Source organism: Leuciscus leuciscus (assembly GCF_965113295.1).
Source record: "Leuciscus leuciscus genome assembly, chromosome: 9".
NCBI lineage: Eukaryota > Metazoa > Chordata > Actinopteri > Cypriniformes > Leuciscidae > Leuciscus > Leuciscus leuciscus.
This window is the reverse complement of record NC_138733.1, coordinates 24,211,560-24,237,041: the sequence shown is the minus strand read 5'-3', so window position 1 is coordinate 24,237,041 and position 25,482 is coordinate 24,211,560. Positions and strand designations below refer to the sequence as shown.

The window sequence follows — 25,482 nt, the reverse complement described above, 5'->3', positions numbered from 1 at the left end:
CTATGAAGAATGTAAAGATCATAAGATATTTATTTGAAATAGAAAGCTTGTGTAACACTATAAATGTAGGCTACTGTCACTTTTGATTAACGTAATGCATCCTTGCTGAATAAAAGTAGGCAATTACTTTCTTTAATTTCTTTCCCCCCAAAAATTATCTTACAAACCTCAAACTTTTGAACTGTAGGCCTATGTATAATGTTAAAAAAGCTTTCTATTTCAGATAAATGCTGTTATTTTGAATGGTGGTTTGTTTGTAATGTGACATTTTGTTTGTATGACTTTACAATAATTTTTAGAATTAAATTGTACATAAATAGGTTAAGCAATACAAATGTGTTTGTCTGATAACCTTTTAAACATATACTTAACTGTCTGCAGACAATGAAATGATGTACATTGTGCGATGCAGTACAAATATTTTGAGTGTCCCTTGTTTTCCTATAAAGAACCACGATTGTCCCGCATTTTACTTTTCTGAAGTTGGCAACCCTACTCAGGTGTGCAGTTTATTTCTGACTAGTCAGTGGAGGCATTTATTTCATTTTAGTTAACTCAGGTGTGCTAAGTGCTCTAAAGAAAGGCTGAAGCCACTGTATAAAGTTCAGTTAATAAAGTTAAAGTTAATCTAGCGTTATTATTGCTGGTGCTCTGCCATGAACCCTGCCCCCACAGCAAACAGAACCGAACCGAACCGAACCGTGGCTCCAAAACCGTGATATGAACCGAACCGTGGCATTGGTGTATCGTTACACCCCTAATGACCAGAGTCCAGTTCACAAACAAATGACTCTTACAAGCAGTTTCTTTGAATTAGCAAAAAAGATTCACACGTCACCAGTTTCAATCAGTCTAACAAATTCGTCACTGAAACTGTGATAGCAGTTAACATACTGACAGAAGGTTTACTTGACAATGAGTTGTTAAAGATAAATAAAAAATAAAATAAATATAATAAGTTACATAGCATGAAATATTTATATATTTAAAAAAATTATTTCTTTATTTTAATAATAATATTTGTAATAATAATAATTAAGTAGTACAATTCATTGATATAATTATTGATATAATATTTTATTATAACATAATAACAAAAATTATTCTTTTTATTATTATTATTTTTATCAATGTTATGTGCCAACAACCTAAAAACGGAATGTTTTGGAAAATACTGACCCAGACACATGATCAGACACATAGAGGGGTTTCATCACAATAGCCCACAGACCCACCAGAGACCCCTGTTCTTTCAGTCTCCAAAGCCTGTTACATGTAACAGGAAGCTCAGCTGATTAACATGATTAAAACATCCTGCTCTAGGGCCTGTCGACCACACACAGGAGGCAGCGTCGAGTGACAAGGTCAGCCAAATGTCAGTATGAGTGTGTGTGGGTGCGTTAACTGGCTGGGATTAAGACTGGTGAATGTTGACCAGAGAAACAAGTGCCTCTTTACATAGAGAGCTAAATGGTAAAGACTAGATCTAGCAGGTGCGAGTCTGTATGTGTGTGTGCAAAGAAGGCGGGCTTCTTGGTGAGCAGCCAGGCATCAGGTCGATGCAAAGCAGGAAGCAGAGGTCCACACAGCCCTTGCGCTGCAGTTCCTGTTCTCTGCAGGGTATCGCCTTCTCAGCGTAGCTGTCTAGAGCCACAGAGCCAACACCCAGCGCCAAATCACTCATACACCCTCACAAACACGCACATATTCACACTCACACGCCGGGAACAGCTCTCTATGTACTCAAAACCATCTGCATTTCAGTTTTTCAAATGACCAAAAGGCACTATTTCTAACCTTTCATAAATTAATAAAGACATCTTGAAGGAATACAGCAGAAGATCAAATCTGAAGTGTGTGACTTCTGAGCCACAATTGCACAAAGACTTTTGTTTAAACAGGTTTCCAGGACACGCCCCTTGTCCGTCATTGGTTGGACGAACAGACAAACACACCCTAGTGTCTCTGTGATAGGAGAAAGTGTTTTAACACTTAAAAAGCCACAGACTTGACAATAATTATGTTATGGCCAATTACCAACAAATGGCTGATATTAAAATGATATACTATTTAAAAATAAATTAGAAATAAAACACTAAAATAATTTTTTTGTAAATGCTTCATACGAATTTACATTATATTATATAACATTATAATGTACTGTATGTTCATTTTGAGGTTTGCTAAAAATTACATTTAACAGTGTTACATTATTTGTGCTTTTAAATACAATCTAATTTCAGCTGATAACCAATATGGAATTTATATCATTCATCACAAGTATTTCTGTTTTAATATTTAGTCTAACCACTAAATTGCTGTGCACAAATATGCCAATGATAGCTGTCATGGCTCTCTCTCCCTCCCTCCCTCCCTGTCTCTCTCTCCTCGCTCTCATCAACTGATCAATCAGTCTGTCAGTGGATATGATGCAGGGCAGAAAATGGAGAGGCTGCGGGAGGGAGCCGGAGCGAGTGGAGTGCCGGGAATCCTGGAGCAAAGGCTGACGGGAAATTTCTGCGCTCCGGGGGGCAGCAGGAGCGACCCGGTTCCATAAACAAGGTGCAGGATCGGTCAATAGGTTCCGTCACTCAGCGGGAACAGCGAGTCTCCATGGCAGCGCCGCAGGGCCTGTTTATAATCAGGCTTACTGGGACCGAAAATATCAGTGCGAGGGAGAATTGCACAGCATATAATCCACTAACGAGTCATTGTCTTTCACGATGCTGCTTCGAACACCTGTGCCTGGTTTTTGGAGCATTGTTCGATGTCAGACTCACCTGTTTATGTGGTCCTCTCAGGATGTGAGCTCTGGCCCCCTCACACGCTGTCCTCATGGCCTCCAGAGACGGAGTCCCCAGCAGATCTGTGATCAAGTCCAGCTAGAATATAACAAGGAAAAGAAGAGTAGATAAGTGTTGTATAGACAATGAATATAGAACAGCATCTGTAAAAGTTGCAAACATAATACAAGCTCTTTGTACGCAAATACACACCTGAGATCCAGGAATTCGTTTTTAGCTACTGTAGTATTTTTGTTATGTTTTAAGTACTAATTTATCTAAAAGTATATGATTTACTAAAAGATTGAAGGAGCACAAAGACTCATTTAGCAAAGACAAAATTCAAATTTTTAAATAACCAATAAGAAAGTCAGATGGTATGGCATCCACCAATCACATAACATGTCGGGTAAGTGATCACTCATCAGGCCAATGATCTCTGTTCTTATTTGTAAACTTCTAATCAACATCATATTTCAAGCAAAATAAAAGACAGAGAGAGAGAGAGAGAGAGAGAGAGAGAGAGAAACACAACTATGTTTTATTACGGTTCTCAGAAGGATAAAGCATACACATATATGTAAATAAATAAAAAATAGAAAGTCCTGATTTAAAACAGAAAATAACTGAATTTAATAAAAGAGGAGGAGAAGGACGAAGGGAAAAAATATGAGACTAGATCCATGTTCATGATCTGTACACAAACAAACTAGAGCAAAACCATGTTCAAGTAAATCAAATTCTTTACTGGAGAGAATTTAATGAGCCTTAAAGGGAATGTCGATGTGCTGTCGGTGCACATTCAGGGCTGTGGGGACGGAGCTGCGCGCACACACACACACACACACACACACACACAGAGCCAGAGGAACAACCAGTCCCAGAGCCTCTGACACACTGCAGGGCCAGTATTATTAGAACGCATGGCTTATCATTTTCTGTGTGAAATTTTTTAAACTAAAAAATGTATCTATAGTCATACTTCTCAAGACATTGTTTCATGTTACTCCATCATATGTCATGAGATTTATGAGATTCTACACAAAACAGAGGCCTCCGTGTACATGCTAGAGACATGCTGTCTAAGCCGTGATGGTGTTGCTTCTGCCTGCACACAGCCTTCAAGGACAGAGGGCTTCTGGGTCGCGGCCACACTGGGGCTTCAGGACAACAGAGCCTTGAGCTGCCGCCACTCTCTCATTAGCATGGCTGTACTTCATTTGCCAAAAAAACTGTACGTTAAGGTCACAAGCTTAACATCAGTGTCCAGGATTTTCTGTTTTCACAAATAATGTTACTAAGCTGGGAATCTATAATAGCACTAGATGTAACTTTTCTTGAATTTTTAAATACCGATCCATTTGATAAAATTTTGTTTTTAGAATTTAGCGAATTAAGAGAATTAAACATATACATTTAATACCATAAATATTTAATACCATAATACCATTTGATCTCTGATAACAAATGACTTTGTTTTCAATGTTAGTTCATGTTGACTAATGTAGTTAGCTGTTAACAAATGCAACTTTATTGTAAAGTGTTACCGAAATATTTCACGTGTCAACACATGACTTCAGTAGAATAAAATATCCTATAAAGTACATTTTAAATAGTAACTTTTCCATTAAGGTAAAAGCTGTCAGAATGTACACAAGTTGTTACAATCACGGATCTTTATTTCGTAGAGAATTTCTTATGCATTTGTTTTGAAGGTTCTTGCAATTTAACCCATACACAACATACGGTTCCTAGCCAAACCTGTTGGAAACCTGTTGCCCAATGTTTTGCTTACTCGCCGAGTCGCCATAGTCAATTTTGGCAAGTGCTGCTGAACTCGTCTCTATTTCACACATCTGAGAGGCCAAATTATCCACAATCATACTGCAATGAGAGCAGTTAGAAGTTTCCTTTTACAACATGTAATACTGCAGACTGTAAGTTGAGGAAAAAGTCAAAAGACACAAAGTGAGTAGAATATGTTCCTAGATTAACGTCCTTAGCTCTTCTGAAATCAGAGGGCTCTATTTAGCTGATAAGAATGTTGTTCCAAGAACAATAAATAATGTTGATAGGAACATGTTCTACTTGTATAAATCACATTGAGCTGTGTGAAAGGCCCGTTCCTGCCAACAGATCGTGTGCTGGGCATGAGCGTAGGTGAATACCTGTTGGATGGGACTCTGGGCCTGGAAGAGGATGCGTCGGCCAAGCAGCTCGGCAAAGATGCAGCCCACAGACCAGATGTCGATGGCGTTGGAATAGTGCCTGCTCCCCATTAGGATCTCTGGCGCTCTATAGTACTGCGTCACCACCTCCTGGGTCATGTGACGCGACTCGTCCAGCTCCTCCACTCTCGCCAGGCCAAAGTCACAAATCTGTGTGCATATTACCATTATTCGCACGCTTATTAGATTGACGTGGAGTCTTCAGTGTGCATGTATTGACAGGGATGGAGAAGATTTTGAAAAATGTTTTTTTTTTCAATAAATCAAGCAATAAAAACAAAATCTCTTACTCTAGTATCTCTTCACGCTAGCCTATAACATGATGTCCTTTGTTGTCTGTTGTTGTTTTGTTTTTATTCTTTTTAAAAAAAAATTATTGGTTTAGGTGTATTTATATTGAGCTTTATAAATAAATTCAGATTGAGAAAATTAGGTGGAGAGGCTCATTCACGTTTTAACCAAAGAGATAAACACTAAAAGCGCTATAAACACAAGACCCAATTTTCCATCATCTTGAGCTGCTTGAGTGCTCATGGGGAATAAATAAATGAGAAAAATATCTCTGCCTTTTCTCTCCACCCTCTCTCAGAAAGAAGGTACATAAGAGCCTAACATGCATTACTAACAATTTACCCAAGCAGCTCCACCCAGTATATCCCAGCGGGATCATTTTAGGCCTTCCCATAAGACATATTCAAATCCTGCAAGAAACACTAAAACATGCACTTTATTGAAATGATTTCTTGTTTTTTCTTGTTCCATCCACGGAATGAGTGACAAGCTGCCAAGGCGGTGCTATGTGGTTGCTAGGTGGTTAAGTCAAAAGAGCCCATGTTTCCCATTTTTATAGTCAGGACTCCATCCATGTATTTTAAGTGAAATCGCATAAAGAATGCTAGATGGAAATGTCACATAAATTATGATCGAAACACATTTATAAAATAAATTCCTAGATGTGCACACAAAAGTTAATTATTTATTACCATTGTAGCATTTATTCATATTTTGAATTATATTTTCAGTTTTCATTTTACTTTTGATAAGTTTTAGTAATTTTTTATGTGATTTTTTTTGTGATTTTCGGAAATGGGGATTAAGGACTAAATGAAGCAACGCATGCTAAATGATTCCTTTTCTGTGGTCCAATAGCATAATCTATTCCTGCTCTCCCCTCAAGCTGTTGGGTGAAGTCAGCATGCACATACATCGAGATTTTATCTCTTTCTTTATCTCTCCCTCTCTTCCTATATCTCCCATATCACCTTTGCTTTCTCTTTTGTAGCTGAGCTCTTGCTATGGGATCCAAAATTAAGATTTATGTCAGGAACTGAGCAGATGAATCAATCCCAAGAGGACCCTGACCCCCTGGAGCCAGAGATTGTGTGTTAGTGTGTGTGTGTATGCTGTAGACCTGGCCTGGCCAGATAGATATGAAGCGTCCTCGGAAGAAAGGAATTATAAAGCAGAATTCAAGGCCCATAGGCTAGAGTGTATAATGCTAAAATAGCAGGAGAGCACAGAGACAAAAGAAGCCAGTGCAATAGAGCTTAAACAGTCAAAATCTCATATTTATCCAACAAAAAGTATATTACACATAAAAGCACAGCTAAATGTGACATTTATTATAGTGCTTTATGTAAAGATTGATGGCTTTTTATGTTGAAAGGCTATAATTACTAATTTCATCCTCAGAAATTGACAAAATAATCCATTTAATAGAGACATTAGTTGCAGAATTGGTAGATACTGGTTTTTATTTATAATATCTTTATGTTGTTGCTAAATTAATTTGGAGATTCAGTGTGACAATAATTAATATTAATATTAGGTGTGATTAATCGTGATTAATTACAAAACAATGAATCACTTTTTATTTGATTTTATCAAATGACATCACTAAATTAATATAAACAATTATCTTAAGAGTCCGACTACTTTTCAGGGTCAGCGTGCGTAAAATTTCAGAAATAATAAATGAATTCTAACATCAAAGCTGAACTATCAGAAAAGATTTTTTTTAATTTTGACTAGTATTTCACTAACCTTGAGCACACAATTGCTGTTGACCAGTAGGTTACCAGGTTTAATGTCTCTATGCAAAATGCCAGCTGAGTGTAGATACTTCAATCCTGTGGACACAACATATACATCAGTCATCAAAGACATTTTGTGGACACAAACTGTATTGATATGAAGCATATGCTGTGCAGGTTTCTTGTTTGCTTTGACACCTAATCCAGTTTACATATAAACAGACTTGTGCCCTATGGTGGTGTCTTCACTCTAGGATGTTATAGAGCTTTGTGTCAATTCAAAACACTGTTATACGCGTTTCATGTGATTCATTAGGAATAAGGCGAACTGGTCCCTTTAAAACATGTCAGTTGTCCTACAGTAAACAAAATATCCGAAAGGAGATTGATTGGTTCTCCCATTCTTACACTCTTCCTCCTCAATGTCTCTGGTCAGAATATGATAGTAAGGAACATGAGGTGTGTGTGATTTTCTGCACGTTTCTCTACCCATGAGATCTTGGTGAAAAAAGACTCGGGTGGAGAATGTGCGTGTCTGACCTCTGAAGATTTGAAATAAAGGGCATAGTGTGAGTGTGTGTGTGTGTGTGTGTGTGTATATCTCACCTCTGAGGATCTGATAGAGAAAGACTTTGACGTGGTCAGAGCTCAGGGGCTGTGGAGACACGATGATCTTATGGAGGTCACTCTGCATCAACTCCGTCACCACATAACTGCAGTTATGTCAAGGGAAACAACCATGCCAAAAATAACAGCAGGAAGTTCACACATACAGCACAGCAGCGCTTCGAATGATAGGCAGTTTTAGCACTCATCTAAAAACAGAGCCAATGGATAGGGAGGTCATGGGGAAGTGGAGAGGGTGAATGTGAAGAGGACTAGCATTTGTCTAAAGCGCCTCTCCTAAACTGGAGCACACAGTCAGGAGTATTAGTCACACATTGCTACTTCTTTTAATCACAGATTTTACACATGCAAAATATGATGATGAGGCATACATTATACTCAACACCATTTTTTAGAGCTGTTTAGTAGACTTTAGTTACAGCTTTGTGGAGTAACCAGCAATAAAAAATTGCTGTTTTCTTTGTTAGTTTACAGTTTAATATGGCAAAATGCCAGACCAGACTCCTGTTCTAGAATGATCTTTTCTGTCATTCATGTCATTGTCTTCATTTTAGTGAATAATTTTTTGGATGGTTTGTGAGCCATCAATTAATCATTAAATAAAACTACATATGTGTCAATATATATGAAAATTACTTTTAATAATTTTGAAAACTTTTCAGCAAAGTTTTTAATATATACACACAGACTAGGGGTGTAACGGTACATGTATTCATTCCGAATGGTCATGATACGGACGTCGCGGTTCGGTGCATACAGTCAGAAGACAAATAAAGTCACAGGCGATCCACACTCCAATCCAGAAGGGGGCGCACATGATAATGCAACGCTGTTTGCTAACCACCGCAACAGGAAACAAAGCAGAAGAAGAGACAATCTATGCACCACCCCAAAACAAGAGTTCAGATGCAAGAGCTTGCTAGTAGCCTATATGCTAAGCCTATACATTTTTGTGACGCCCTCCAAAACTTCACAGAAAGTAAACTGGGACGGCAGAAAGCTGCATCCTGTTTGTTTTCTATATTTTACAAAAGCACAATGTTTTGTTACAATTGTGAGTGTACAAAAATAAAAATAGACCCTTTACAGTTTCTAATGATGTCTTGTCTGTATGACCATAAATTACGGAGTTTACGGAGTTCTGTTATAATGAGACAAAATCATTTGGCATTTTGCCGATTTGTGTTGTGGAAAGGTGAAGTAGGGTCAGATGTAGATGGCACTTTCTCTAGCTCATCTTTCTGTAATTTCTTGAATAAGCGTAATATTGAACTTAGCATCCGCCATTGCCACCGCATGTTACTAATCTAGTAACTAATCTCTGCATAAGTTTTATTTTTCATTATTCTATTTATTTTGTACTTTTATAACACATGGGATGCTTTTCAGTTTTGGAGATGATTGTGACCAAATATATATTTTTTTTTTTTTGGCTCCCCCCCCAAAAAAAAAAAATGCAAGAGTGCATCCTGTTTAGTGTTTAATACACTTTATGAGGCTGTACTGTACCAACTACCTCAGGGGGACTAAATACTGCTAGGTGGAACAAACTGTTCAAAATGTATAAACTGTACAAAATTTGCACTACTGTCTGTTCAAAATAAATGAAAAGAAGCCTAGCATTGGGAATTTGTTGCTTTTTCCTGTTGTACCAAACTTGTATCGAACCGTGACCCCAAAACATATATTTAAATATAATTATTAAAATATAAATAAGTATTTTTATTTTTAGGATTTTTTAAATAATTGACATTTTTCAATTTGATTTAGAATCTTCTTATTATAGTAATAGAAGTGAAAATGAAATAAACAGTTATTCTTGAGAACAAAATCTCCAACACTGTTTAGTTACTTTGAATTTACAACAAGCAATGCAAGTATCATTATTGCTATTGTACACCTGCAGAAAAAAGAAAGTGGCATTACATTCTTCTGAAGACGGACAGCAGGTCCTAACACCTGTTCTGCCAAACACATGGCACTGGGAGGTTTCGCAGAAACATCAGGGTGTGATGATGTGGCAATTACACAGTGATGAATGTAGATGTTGAAAACACACATGGAAAGTGTTACAACAGTCAATGAGTGAGCTGAATCCAAGAGGGAACGTAATCCAATCAACAACTACATTTACAATAATTCACTTTTTTTTTTTACGTTGTGACCATCTAAAAAAAAACAAAAAACGTGGCATTTCCACGTCTAAGGGCAAAAGAACATTTAAGACCTCTATTATAATTCCCAGAATATAAAGCACAAAAAGATGAGCTGCTCTTTGGCATATGGTCCAGCTAATAAACACAAACTGAAGAATTGACACTTGCAAGTATCTAGGTCTGACCTTTATGTGGCGAAGAATATTATGTTGAATAATCTTCACCTGGATAAACACATTATGACTCATTCATGTGCTAAAGAACGAACAAGGAGCAATTATCTGCTTCAGCGCTACTAGTCTCTCAAAACAAACACCAACTTCAGCAATCAACACATATGAGCGCAGACTCAACACGTCTGCTGTCAGTAAATACGAGTGATGGAGAAAGCGTAGGAGGACTTCCAGCAAAGACAAACCGCCTGTGATCTTCCTTTTATAAACACATAAAGATGAGCCGTTCTCTGCCACTCGGTCCATTTGAGCATTCACACTCGCTGGTAGGGAGTCATGCACACGAAGCTACACAAGGTTTGACAGATGCAGATCTGTGGTTCAAAAAAAGCCCATCCAGTCATCTACACTGTGGCCGAGTCAGCAGAGGCAACCCTCCTGTGTGTGTGTGTGTGTGTGTGTGTGTGTGTGAGATAACTACAGCTGAGCATGCAGGACTGCTTGATTGACTGTCTGCTGGGACAAGCTCATCTTCTACCCACCCCTCGGTTTTCCCTTAAGATTCTCAGCTACAAGTGTCACAAGTATTTTCATGCCATCTTTCACAGTGTCACAGCAAATTGACACGGCTTCTTTTCGCAGCCTTGGATGCATCTCTCTTCCTCTTTTTGTGTCTCTTAGGCAGTTTTTGTCTCTACATATTTATGCCCGGTTTCACAGACAAGGCTTTACAGTCCCAGACTAAAATGCATGTTTGAGCTTTTTGAACTGAAAGCAATTTGCACTAATGTAATACTTCAGTGTGTCATTGACGTGTCTCAAGATGCACACCAGTAATGTTTTTTTGTTTGTTTGTTTAAAAAATTTACTACTTAAATGTCCTTATTTAACTAAGGCCAAGTCCTGGCTTAGTCTAAGCCCTGTCTGTGAAACCAGGCCTTGTTTTAAAATAATAAACTTGCAAGTAACTAATCTTGCAATTATCCACATCTTGCAACATAAAAAAACAAAAAAAACAACAAAAAAAAAAACACGGAACTAAACTAAAAACCATTTTCATAACTCCAAAATTAACAAAAAATTTGTTTTAATAATATTTTTTTGTTTAAATTGAACAATATGAAACTTAATACCAGATAACTAATCAAATACAGCACATAACTAATCAAAACTAACAATTTAAGAGTCAAAACTAACAAACTCTAAAATAAATTGAAAAGATGAATTAAATTCTTTATCAAAAAGAAATTTAAGTACAATAAAGGTGTGGTCACACTGCAGCCGAAATCTAGTCATTTCAAAAGGAATCCACGCAATCGGGAATTCAGCATGAGGGCGAAATTTTGTAACGGGTTCAAGTTGGTCACACAAATTTGCCACATTGACCAACAGAAAGTTGCTCAATTTGAAAGAGAATTCTCTGCGAGCTGTGCTTCATACATCACTACACTTTTAACATTAGACAATCCCTTTTTTTGCTCTTAGCAAATTTTGCCAACATTTCACTAATATGATCACACTGAACAGTTTAGACTCCACAGGATACTTGAGCAAACATTTAGCAAGTCCCTGAAAACCACCCAGAAAACTCTAGCATTGTGGCGGCACCTTCTCTTCAGAAAATCTAGTTATGTCCCAACAATTCGACAGCTTATGGACTATAAACAGCCAGTTCTCTCCCCTTTTCCTTTCTGAGATTTTCACATCCACTATTAAACAAAAGCAATATTTGTTTCACAGCTCTTTGTGGAGTAATAAAACATTACTACACTGCGATTACTACAAAGGCAATAGAGCTTTGCTGTCAGTGCTACACAAAATGGATTTCTGGAGTATTTAGTAACTTATTTGGTAACTCGCTTAGACCTGGTGTAACTTATCAACCACACCATTTACTAATTAACAAGTCAGTAATAGCATGCTAAAAACAATTACTTTTTTACTGCAGGACGGCAGGTAAAATAGTATTCAATGTTGAAAAGACCATTCACCTGATAATTAAATCTCTGACATTTACTCAACCTCATGTTGTTTCAAAGGTATATGACTGACTTTCTTTTGTGGTGGTTTCACAAAAGGCGTTTTTTTAAAAAGAATATCCTCGCAGCTCTTTTCAATATTATGACAATAGTGAAAGAGAACTAGGGCTTTTTAAGCTTAAAAAGGACAAAAATGCCATAAAAGTATTCAAAAGTGGTTCATAAAAAAGCCTTATAGTTTTACATGAGGGACACACACAAAACTGTTCAGACCACACAATATTTTTGTCTGTTACGATAGTCACTGTGTCAGATTATGCAATTTTGACTCCTAAGTTCTTTTCATGTCGTGGACATGAAACACGTCAGACTACACGTAACCAGACTACACTACCTGACCAATCTTCGCCAGCCGTTCAACAAAAAATTTTTCAAGTGGTTTTGCCAAATTCAACTAAAAAATGAAAACATTTTTATTGACTTCTGCAGTCTCAATATTATTCAACCCCCTGAATAGAATCCCTCATAACAGCACAAATCTGTATAATAGGTTCAGGTTCCTTTATTTTATAAAAATTAAATTAGGTTTCGGTGAACAAGTTCAGACTGTTTCTCATACATATCATAGACAATACAATAGACAACACTATAAAAACAACACAAACCACTAAAACATTATAATAAATCCATTACTTCATCTTATTACTACTCAAATAATGAATGGCTATTCATATTCATATATTCAAGCATACCTGATGCAACTAATAAAGGGCTTCATTAGTTGCACCAGGTTTGCTTGAGCTAGAACACATTAAATACCTGAACTGGCTAGGTTTGTTGAGTGTCACGTTTGACTGTATGTTAGAAATATGGCTAAGATAATGGTTCAAAAAGTTTAGAGAAAATATAATCGTAATTACAGCAAAAGGGTGTTCTACTAAGCATGTTAAATGCTTAGTGTTCTAACTAAAAATGTTTGCCATTAAGGGGTTGAATAATTTTGAGACTGCAGAAGTCATTAAACGTTACCTTTTCAGTTCAATTTGGGGAATCCACTTGAAACACTTGTTGTGTTGAGCTATTTCAATTACTTTTGTTTGATTTGTTCACTGCAAACAGCAGAAAGTCTATAAATGTTGCCAATACACCTGATTTGCAATGGGGGTTGAATGATTTAGATTACAACTGTATGTAGTTGACCTATAACATGCGATTCAGAATCAGAGTTGTGGGATTTACAACATGTAGCCGGCCGCTTCGAAGTAAGTGGCCGGTGGGGAAAAGAATAGAGTAAACTTTCAAATTACATCAGATATCAATAAAACACGTCGTCAAATTGTATTCGAAACTAAAGGATTATTATTGCCGTTTCCATATAGAAATCAGCGTGTAATTTTTATTTTACAAGTAGCATTGTATTTTTTCTAGTAGCCTACTATGTGTATTTAAATATCAGAAAATAAAATAAACATGATATAGTTGAAAACACAGAACAGTTGTGATCTGTGGTTGTGATACATGACAAGTGAGAGTGTCCGTATCTGGCTCAGCGGCAACAAAAGTGCGAACACAGATTTAAATTTAGCAGTTTATAGCGTGATGCACTGAACGTTCTAATCACACCTGTGTGATCGTGTCAAATGTGAAAATATAGATTTCTGTCATTTGTAAGCTGCATTCAAAATCCATCTTGTTAAAAAATGTGAGGGTGCACGTGCCCCTTGGTTTGAATGGGCATGATACCTCTCCTGCCATGTTTCAGCTATAAAAGCACACATCATCTGGTTAGTGAAGCTTGCTCTCTCTAATTGGCTATTGCGGGTATCCCATCGGAGGCCAATTTGGGATTGGGAATGCACCGACTCGATTGGGAGCAGTAAAATAATCGTAATGACACCACACATTTTAGGAATTTCTTAGATATAAATTTGGTTCTGACAAGCCTTGAATCAGGCCACATATTCAGGCTCCCCCTCCCCCGATCGAGCAAAAAATCTTCAAGTGTGTGTCGAGCCTTACGAATCACAGAGACACCCCATGTCAAACAGATCGCGCCAAAATCGGGCATATATCATATAGTCTGAACCCAGCATAAGTCTTGCAGGTTTAGAATGACATAAGTATGAGTAAATGAATGCTCAAATTGTCATGCTTGAGTGAAAAATCCCTTTAAAAATCACACCCTTGAGACTTTTTAACCAGGTAGGGTTTTTCAAAAGCAGATCTGCGGAGAGCTCCAGGCAGACCTCCACACGATATTTCGATAATCGCCTGAGAACAGAGGGCTTTTGTCACGTGCCTAATTAGCCTCATGCAAATGACGGTTATGCTTGATTGCTTCACTGAAATGCAAATTACACATCCTCCGAGCTCGGTTCTCCGCAGACACACACACACACATACTGAAGAGCTGAATGGGGACTACAGGAGTGAAGTCTGTGGCACTCCGTCGGTTCTCTGTGGCCCGTGACTTTTTCTTTCTCTCCCGTGACTCTCTCTGTCTCCCTCCCACTAAATTAGCATTTAACCAGTGTTGCCGGATCACTTTGCCAGCTAGCACAGCTTGACTGTGGGCAGAGGTGGAGAGGCACCTGTGGTCTGGAGCTCCCCTTCAGAATGACTAACTGACAGTTGAGGGTTACAGAAGGAAGTGGAGTGATTCTACTAAACAAGTAGCAGAAAACAAAAAGACACCTGCATGTATAGTGTAACATATACACACTTTGCCATATCAAGACTGAAATCAGAATGAATGCATAAAAAACATACTTTAATATTCACAATGCTACATTGTGTGCTTTCAGAAAATATCTTGGTAAATAAACATGAGAATCTTAATACTATATGTAAATATACTATAGCTGGTGTATTTTGACTATATTTGATAGGCTATTTGTCTAGTGTATAGTATAGTGAAATATTGGCTCACTGTATTAGCATGATTTAATAAAAACATTAAATATGGCAGGTACTGTGTCTTCACATGCAAAGGCATTAGCCTATCATAAAACCATTTACACTAAGATGTCTTAAAGGTACAGTAAGGCAAACAGCCAGTTCTCCAGATCAGTGAACTTCGAGGAAAAAATAAAAGTGTACGATATGTTTCTTTAACGAACAATTCATAGCTATTCAAAAAATGTCTCTCTAATTTCACAGTCCACAGACACACCAATCCTGTCATTATTAGTGCTTTAAGACATGGTATATGACTATTCTCTCTCTGCCACACACACACAAGCCCACCCACAAACATGCTGCACATGCACACACACAAATGCAGCTCACACTAGGCCTACACACACATAGCTTTGTGAATTCGTATAAACACGCACCAAACACACACAGAAAGGGGGGCTCGGCCATGTGCGAGACTGAACACGGCTTTCACAAAGTCCCCTCACATAATAGCTAGGTGTAATCGTTGCCAGATGCAGATGGAGGGAGGCGTATTTCACAGCTTTGCTGGGTGTTAATTGACCTGCTCGGAGACCTGGGGGGGGTGGGGGTGCTAATTCTGCTGCTACAGTCTTTTCGGTAATTAAACCCAGCGCACCTTGCTTCTGTCAGCCCATTGGCCATTGTAGCCTTTTATCTTCCACATCCTGAACTTCCTGCCTCAGCAACAGCCACAGAGAAACGGGACTGGTTCTGCAGGTGAAGTCACATTTTAAGCTTCTAAGGAATCATCGTAGAACAGCAGAACAAAACACAGATGACTATGTCGAAAGTGATGAGGAATACCTGTGTGGTAGGTAACAAAGCAGACACATGCCAAACGCACTTTAAAAGGCGTATCACAAGCAGCCATGCAAATTCAGTCACTGGCAATAAAATTGAATCATCGATGTCTTTGTCCTTAAAGCACACATGACTCATTCAGTAATCATGAAAGCAATCTGTATTTTTTGAGACTTCTCACACCTTCCAAGAAACCCAGAAGAAAAAAAAACACCCGCCGCATGATGCCCAGCCAAAACATTTCAGATCATACCACACAAATGCTCACTGGCTTATCTTAATGTGCTTCACATGCGAAATGAAATAATGCAATGAAATAAAATTCTCCTTTGAAAACATACCTGTCTCACCTGTACCAAAACTCAAAATCACCTCATCTAACTGCTGTAACAAAAATTTTGAAACAGCCTTGTGTGGCGTTGGCACTGGTTAAAAAGCACTCTTTCAGACATACCACAGAGAAATCCACATCCTCCTAAACTAGCAACCTCGTGACAACTGTATCAAAGACGTGGAAGATGAAACAAGAAAGTTGCAGATGCATTAAAAACAAGCTTGACTTGTGTTCAGCACACAACTCGAAAGGTTGCTCCTCTTGACATTCTCAGTTTATTCAATAATAGATGCATGATAGGGCAGCGAGTAGCTTGGCAGGTACTGACAGAACTGTTCTTGCTATAAATAGCCAGCTAAGACAGCAGTGGCGTCCACTCGCCCTCAGTGTGAAAGAGGTTGTGCTGAACACTGCTTGAAGTATGGATATTTTACTGATCATAGCATCAAACTGATCAAACTGCCTGCCCAGCCAACACTACCACTGGCTCCACCACAAAAGTTGACACATTTTATGTTTAGCAACACATTTTAGGTATTTAAATGTTAAGTTTTCTTTAAAAACAATTAATTGAATACAAACAATTGTTTTATTCATCAAAAGGTTGAATTCAACAAAAGGTTCAAACAAAAGTTTTAAAAATTACACACCTATAATATTAATGCAGGTGCAAATAAATAAAAATGTATGTGTTGTCATTTTATTCTGAAAGGAAACAATCATTAAAAGTAATAAAGTAAATTTATTCTCAGACATAAAAAAAAAAAAAAATCATGTATGCTGCTGAAATGTAACATTTTTAAGGTGTGGCCAAAGAAAAAGTTGGTAGGGAATTTAATGTAAATAAAAATAATACAGTTGAACCCTGGTATTTTAGGAATGCAGGGCTTTACTGATCATGAAAACACAATACCAGACTCTAAATAGCGATTCTCATGGTGTGAGATTCCAGAAAAAAAAGCCACAATGCAACTACAAAAGACGTTTGTCCAAAACATGTACAATTAAAACAAGCGCAGATGGAACTCTCTCCATCGCCCCCCTGTCCTACCCCGAGTACTCTGCTGATTTATCCGTTTAGTTCTCGAGCCGACCAAAATGCGCATCCCTGATGCATTTGTGTGTGTTCCTGCAGGACCGTGTTCCAGAAAAGCGAGCGCAGGCTCCAATGGAGGAGAGCCAGCACATCCCATCCCTGGGGATTCTGTTATGACACAAGAACACAAGAGCACGTGTACCCACACATGTACTGTGGCAAAAAAATCTCCTACTTATACAGCATACTGTATATATAGAATAAAATATAGGGAAGAATGCTCTCATATACTGTACATAGTTGAAGCATACTTGAGTGTGAAACCCAGTTCATGTAGCTAAACCACTGAAAGAGCTTTGAAGCTAAGCTAAGTTTAACAGTAGAAGAAAGACACAAATATAACAAAAAACAACCTATTCAAAGCACCATAAAACCACATAAACAAGAGTCGGTTCTGTTGCGAAATCTAGTGAACTGCCTATATACAGTAGGGATTCCAAAGGCCATGTAACCACATAAGTGACCATTTTAGCAACTCTGCACAAATACAGTTCTATGCTACTTCCTACCGATTTCAATAGAGCGCTTATAAATATTGAGTGAAAAAGCTCGCTTTTTTAAAGTATTTTAAAGGAGCTGTATGTAAGAAATGTATTTCAATTAATCATAAAATGGCCCTGATATGTCTCTAGACATTAAGAAATCATGTTCATTTCAAATACTTATATCACTGACAACAGTAGTCCGGCCAGGATATTGTCATTTAAAAAGTGAAGTTGCAGCCCTCAACTGATGTTGATGTTGTCATGCTGTGTTTTGGCCTGATGCTCCACCCTCCGGCTATCTACCAATCACGAAGTCAGTAGTGTTTCGGCATCCGGGTTGCCAGCTCTGCTCTAGTTACCACAGCTGCAGCTACAAACGTTCCTGCTGGATCCTGCAGCCTATCTCTGGCAACCTCGAGTCAGGGGGGAGGGGGAGGGGATACACCGCTCTACAGTCATTTGAAAGTGATTGCAGTCCCAGTTTTGGCCACAAGCTTACATATGGCTCCTTTAAGTATTCAATGGCATAAATTTATTTAGAATTGACATTTGACCAACACATTTTTTTTAACGGATGTTCTTCTTTACACAGAATAAATATATTGTTTCCTTGAGGTTGGAAAACACTGCATGACTTTTAAAATCTGAACAGGTTTTAAAACACAAGGCTTCATTCACTTTTGGTTAGAGAAAAAAACTTGGCATCGTGGACTAAACGACTGAGGATCACACTCTACCAGACTTTCAAGTCGGTCTGAAAATAACGAATTAAAGCAGAAACATGTGAAAACAAATGGGGGAAAAAAATCACTAAAAAAGTCACTATGCGATTTTCTGTCAAAACTGTCAACTTGGACTGTCCAGAATCTGCAGACTGGCTCTGACTTTTGGCAACTAGCATTGACTCATCCAGACTGCAAATCATGGCTAAAGTTGTGTAGTGTATCCTAGGCAATATAATTAGCATATAATTGCCTATCTTAGCCTTCACATTGTTATGAGTGCACCTCTTATAATGCTCCCTATGCAGGCAGCACACTAGGTTTTGAAAAAGCAAGAGACAAAAAGTACATTCCAGCAGAGAAAGGGAACGTTTATAACACAAACAGCGACTGATTAACCGAAATGCTTTCACCGCAGGCGTCTGGTAAAATGCAGCGTATATGAAACTGCAGTCAAGCAGTCAGATGAAGAAATAACAGCCATTATGACAAGGAGCATCGAGCACAATTCACACATCAGTCACTCAGAAAGACACCATTCAGCAAAAGATATAATTAGCCTGGAATACACAGTGGCAGTGTTGTATGAAATAACCTTTCCAAACAGGTCTGCTGAGGGCCAGCTAGAACCCCAGGCTCTGGAGCATGCTTTTTTTTTTTTTTTATTATTAAATTTATGTGTGAATGGTACATGTACATGTTAAGGATCACACATTTTTGCATGTCTAACCGAGCGGTTTTCGAATATACGACTCGCAACACTAAGGAGCCGACCGCATTGATGTTTTGTTTCTTAATCCATTCAAATGAGCGCACAAAGGTTCTACTGTGCTGTGCGAAAGCAGAAGGATATGATTTTTTGTTTAATCCTTTGAGTAAATAAATACGTTAAGCAGAACAAAGATAGTGGCACTGAGGGGGAATATTAGCCTATCACACAGAATATGAATGTTCCTCTGCACCTGTGTGTGTGTGTGTGTGTGTGTGTGTGTGTGTGTGTGTGTGTGTGTGTGTGTGTGTGTGTGTGTGTGTGTGTGTGTGTGTGTGTGTGTGTGTGTGTTTATAAGTGTTTACAATCTCTCTGCTGCTTCTGTAGAAGACCATAATGGAAAACGCAAAAGCCTTCACCACACTGTAAAGGATGAAGATAATTTTACAAACCGAAACATTTTCAGAGACACAGCTTCTCCCTTTTTATTACTTTAAAGGGGACATATTGCACTTTTTTAAATCATTTTATTTCTTGCACAACTGCCAAATTTTCTGCACTGATTTTGGGGGTAAAATTTATGGAATGTGCAAAAAGGCAAGAAACTTGTAGATCTGAGTTTACGACAAGCATTCAAACTTTGTGTGCACAGACTCCTTGTGGGCCTGGTCAAGTTTTATTTTAGTATTATTTATATACTATTATACTTAGAGATGCACCGATCGACTGGCCAGGGACCGGAATCAGCTGATTTTCTGCGTGTAAATAAGGAGTAAGTGGAGCCTACATAAGCCTTAAATGCGCTTAAATGGTTAAATACACACAAAATTATGCCAGAATGCCCGTCTTGGAGAGTATTCAGTTAAACAGTCAGTTTTGGAAAGTAAATAGTGGAGAGATAATGCTTGTTATGTAACAGTATATTGGATCCGTGCATAAGCTCTTAAAGTGACAGCAGCCTAATAAACCTGCTGCTGTCTGTCATGTTAATAAAAGAACAAAAGACAAAGAAAATCACTCTCTATCTCTGCTCTTGACTGAATAACTTGTGTAATTAATTGTAAGCATTGATCTGCATTTAATTTTTACAATGAAATCTATCCAGTGTTATTTTACATTTGATTACTTTCATTTCTGTCGAATTTCTTACCTGAATATACTGTATACCGACCTGGAAAGCTTAAAGCTGTGTTTATTTCAATTAATTGCAATCGGTGCATCTCTAATTATACTAATAATTAATATTTTGCATATTAATATTTATAACGTAATATAATGTTATATTTTTTATATTTTCTAATACTTTATATTGTTTCAGCTTTATTTCAATTAAGTAAAATAACTATAGCCATATCACAACACTGTATATAAAAACACTGGGTCTTAAATGATATGTGATCTTTTTCCCTCATCTACCTGAGCCTTAAAATTAAACACCATTTGGATTTCAGTATGTAAATGACCACTCATTATGATTGGCTAACCTCTGCGTACTGGTGTAGTTTACATTTACACTCATTTTGCCAACCATATGTTAATATCTTCATTTCATGTTATTTTTGCATAACATTAAACTCTTTTATTTAAAAAAAGCAAGGAAAATCCTGTTTCCCACGATATGTCCCCCTTAATCCTGGAGCCAAAATGGAGAAATGCAAGCATGCAATATGATTGAATGTGCATTACATCTCAAAGCACTTTTAAAGCCAAAAAAATCTATCCTTGTAGAGAGCTTAAAATGTATGTTGCTTGGCATGTTCATCCATTCTTTAGTGGATTTACTCACACACGGCATTATTTAGTAATGTTATATGTCTTTTAGATGATTCCAAACACTGTGAAACAAAGCCCAATCCAGACCACAGCCAGCGGTCACGCTGCATGAGAGAAACATCTAAAAATACAAAAGCGCAGGATAAATCTCAAAGCAAATTAACACAAAAGCCTTTTTTGTTCCTGATTTTAAAAAAAAGCGAAAAATCCAGCTAATTTAAGAGGAAGACTCTCTAGCTCAAATCATAGAAAGCCTCTTGGTATTTGAAAGAAAAAAATGCTCTCAGAAAAGTGGCTTACAGAGTGCGTATCGGGTGACTGGGCAAGAGCTGTAAACGGGGAAAGCGTGTAATTCCACTTATTAAATTATATACCAAATTAAGAAGCTGGGGTTGCCTTTAGCGTCCTGCAGACCACATCAGAAGAAATATCAGAGTGCGGGTTAGGAAGAAAAAAAAAGGCCTTAAAAATAACATGCCAGCTTTTTCTGAAATCCAAATGAAACTTCATCCATATTCCACAAGAACAAACCCATTAGGCAAAGGAAAGAATGAGGAGAATAATCAGACCTGTTTTGTCTATGATGTAAATGGAACACTAATTCTCATAAGTACACTGGATCTCTTGCCATCAAAAACACTCAAGCACAGCGTGAGGCAAGCCATCACCTCTCTAAACATAATGTTCAGCTTGATCCCACTTTAGCAACCAACCACAAAAGGCAGAAAAAAAGAATATGCACGATTTAAGACTTTAAAATAAGACGTCAGATGCCCTTTCCACACCAGAGCTCTGTAAATCTACAGGCTATTGTTTCATTCAGCTACTTACGATTTTTAAATTGTTTTCAAGCTCTTAGCTTTCAAGGTCTAAAAATCACAAAGAAAATCTGTGATTTAAAATGCCATTTAAATCTGTAAATAAACAGAAAGCTTGAGGGTTCTGGAAAAACAAAACAGGTAAACAAAGAAATAAGCCTCCATGATTAATTGAAATATTGTTTAGTGTGATTACTAAATCGCAAATGCCGTGATTGAATCAAATAAATCAAAGCAACTTTGTGATTCTGAGTGAATCGCAGCACTGTGCTCTTTTACACACAAGCAGCTCATGATCCAGTGTTTTTAGTCTAAGAGCGGCTTGGTTCTCAGTAAATGCGGCTCCACATGAACTCATCTCTGCATGAGAAGCGATTATAATACGTCTGTTGTCAACAAAAGAGAAGCTTAAAGGGATAGTTCACCCAAAAATGAAAGTTCTGTCATCATTTACTCACACTCAAGTTGTTCTTAACCTTGACTTTCTTTCTTCTGCTGAACACAAAAGATAAGATTTTGAAGAATATGGGTAACCAAACAGTTGATGGACCCCATTGACTTCCATAATTAAAAAATAAAAATTCAAAAACCTATTCTATGGTTTGAAACTTGAGGGTGAGTAAATTATGGTAGAAATTTCATTTTTGGGTGACCTATCCCTTTAAGTTCTCAAAATAAAAGCTTGATAGTTTAACGTTTAAAAAAAATTAAAATAAGGCAGCCATAAATTACAAATATGTGTTGGAATTTTACAGTTGTACTGCAAAACACCATTATATATAAAAAATGTCATTATTTTACAGAGAAATATTACAATAGTTATATTTAGGGGGAAACCGGATTCGATCCAAAATAATTATTGTATCAGCCGAATTTTTTTCTCTTTGGAATTCTTTGGAATCCAAACTGGTTGGATCATAATCATAATCAGCAGCTGGTAAAGTAGTTTCTGTTTAGGATACATTTCCTCAAAGTAGTCGATGTGTGGAGGCTGTAGAATATCCAGAGCTGACAGCACCTGTGGAGAAACAAAGACAGAGCGCACCAGAGGTCAGCTTTGACGCCAGAGAACGTGGGCACTGACACCAGCCTTCACATGACATTCGTTTCCCAGGCACCAGCAGCCCAGGGACAGCGAGAGCTAGCCAGGCTCACGCTAATGGCACCATGGGGACGGCACGTAGATAGCGAGAGTTAGGTAACACTAACTGATAAAAAAAAAAAAAAACAGAGGATGGTGGGGAGCTTACATTGTCGTGCTTGAAGAAACAAAGCATCTTCAGTTCGCGGAAAACCCTCTTGCAGGACACGAGATTTTGGAAGACATTGGGCATCTTTTTAAGGGCCACGCGTTTGCCATCTCTGGGGTCTGTCACCGACCTGAGGAGAAAAGTAAAAGATGAGAAATCAGTGATTAGGCTGGGCGATAAATGTATGTGTACATACTTTTTCGGTAGTGTGTTAAATCCATTATGCTCACCAAGGCTGCATTCATTTGATCAAAAATACAGTAAAAACAGTAATATTGCTAAATATTATTACAAATTAAAAGAATGTTTTTCTATTTGAATCTTTTTTTTTTTATGTAATTTATTCCTGTGATGGCAGAGCTGAATTTTCAGCATCATTACTCCAGTCTTCAGTGTCACATGATCCTTCAGAAATCCTTCTAATATGCTGATTTGGTGCTCAAGAAACATTTCTTATTATTATCAATGTTGAAAATATTGCTTAATATTTCTGTGCAAACTGTGATACATTTTTTCAGGATTCTTTGATGAATAGAAAGTTCAAAAGAACAGCATTTATTTGAAATATAAAGCTTTTTAAATATAAAATGTATTTACTGTCACATTGTTGCAGAATATAGTATTCATTTCTTAACATATTTTTGACCCTAAACTTTTGAACGGTAGTGTGTATATATATATATATATATATATATATATATATATATATATATATATATATATATATATATATATATATATATATATATACACACACACACACACACACACACATATGTATATATATATATATATATATATATATATATATATATATATATATATATATATATATATATATATATAAGTTTGTACCATCATTCAAAATGTTTAATACAAGAAGTAAAATAAAGTAAAACAATATTTAAAATATAATAAAGGCTTGTTCTCCACACTGATTTGTATACTCAAATGATCGAAAGCAAGAAAATGTGACCAGTGACACGAATTAATTGTTTCGAATCAGTTCACTGAAATGGACAGTTTGAAGTGATTCATAAAAATGAATTAAATCTATGAAATCTAATGCTTATACTTGGAAGTCACGATACAAGGAGTCACGATACATTACTACATGTACAAATAAAACGTGCATTGAAATAATAGATACTCATACTGTTGATTCATTTTATTTTTTGTCAGAAAAATCTTTGCAAGTACAGTGTGAATATTTGATATATCGCCCACAACTATTCGGCAGTTTAATCATATATTTTGTTGCATTTTGACACAAAAAGAAGACGAGAGCAAGCGAGAGATGATTTGTTGACAAAAAGGCAAGCGCTGAAGGGCCCTCAGTAATGGCCTTGAATGTTTGTGAACATCTTTTGTCGTCACTCTGCTATGAGCAGCTTGATGTGACCTTACTGAGAGATGCCAATTGCTATAAGTGCCTCTCCTTCTTCCCTGAACAGTAACACATTTTCCACAGCAATGTTAAACACATTACACAAATGCAACTATCCTTTCCTCGGCATACAGAGTCATTTCAACTTGCCACTGTGCAACCATGCCTGTTCATTTTTATGTATTGACTATATCAATTCAAGAGGGAAATATTATGTTAATGATTCTGAAATGCATCTTGTGTATATTTATGCAAACTTCAAAGTGCACATTAAGTCTCAAACCAATACATAGATGTGTCATAAAATGTATGTACAGTATAGGCTTTTCACATTTCACAAAATGCTTAGGGGCGTTATATATATTAATAGCTGTTTTTGTCTTATAATAATTGTCTCAAATGTGGCTCATAAACCTCAGAGGTGTGATCACTGTACACAAGTAAGTGTGTCCCTGTACACCTCACCTGAAACACAATGGAACATTCTGACTGAAAAACAATTCATGCTCACAGAAACAATCCACAGTTTCATGTAATCCCGATAATAACAGATTCAAAAGAAGATATTTACATTTTGTCTAAGAAAAACCAAAGTCATTAACTTTGATTGTATGGGAAACATTTCATGAGAGGGGAAGTTTTTTGGATCACAATGAAGGGGGAGAAAATGACGACAGGGCTTAAAGGTTTTACAGTGAAAAACATACTTATTAAAGTACCAATAATATAAATAGTTCAAAAGTTTGATGTTTTTAATGATTTTGAAAGACGTCTCTTATAGCCAAGGCTGTATTTATTTGATAAAAAACACAGTGAAAACAGCAATATACTGTGAAATATAACTGTTTTCTATTTTAATATAATTTCAAATGTAATGTATTCCTTTGCTGGCAAAGCTGAATTTCCAGCATCATTACACCAGTCTTCAGTGTCACATGATCCTTCAGAAATCATTCTGATATGATGATTTGCTGCTCAAGAAACATTTTCTTATTATTATCCATGTTGAAAACATTTGTGCTGCTTAATATATTTGTGGAAAACCAGATAAATTTTTCCACCATTCTTTAATGATTAATAAGTGTATAGCATTTTTTCTGGGCACAGTTAATGTTACTGCTAGGGTGTGCTGCTCCTTTTTTTGTGTGGAAACTGTGATTTTAGGATTCTTTGATGAATAGAAAGTTA

At 37.0% G+C, this 25,482-nt stretch overlaps 1 protein-coding gene across 1 annotated transcript in view; it reads right to left on the bottom strand.

Annotated features, from left to right (window-relative positions):
* nlk2 (nemo-like kinase, type 2) overlaps positions 1–25,482 on the bottom strand; it is a 78,346-nt gene that overhangs the window by 16,464 nt on the left and 36,400 nt on the right. The window contains exons 2-7 of the mRNA XM_082179733.1: positions 22,908–23,037; positions 22,620–22,675; positions 7,651–7,757; positions 7,055–7,140; positions 4,952–5,161; positions 2,781–2,882 (exon numbers count right to left, since the gene is read on the bottom strand). Coding sequence (XP_082035859.1) covers positions 2,781–2,882; positions 4,952–5,161; positions 7,055–7,140; positions 7,651–7,757; positions 22,620–22,675; positions 22,908–23,037 — 691 coding nt within the window. The remainder of the gene's footprint in view (positions 1–2,780; positions 2,883–4,951; positions 5,162–7,054; positions 7,141–7,650; positions 7,758–22,619; positions 22,676–22,907; positions 23,038–25,482) is intronic.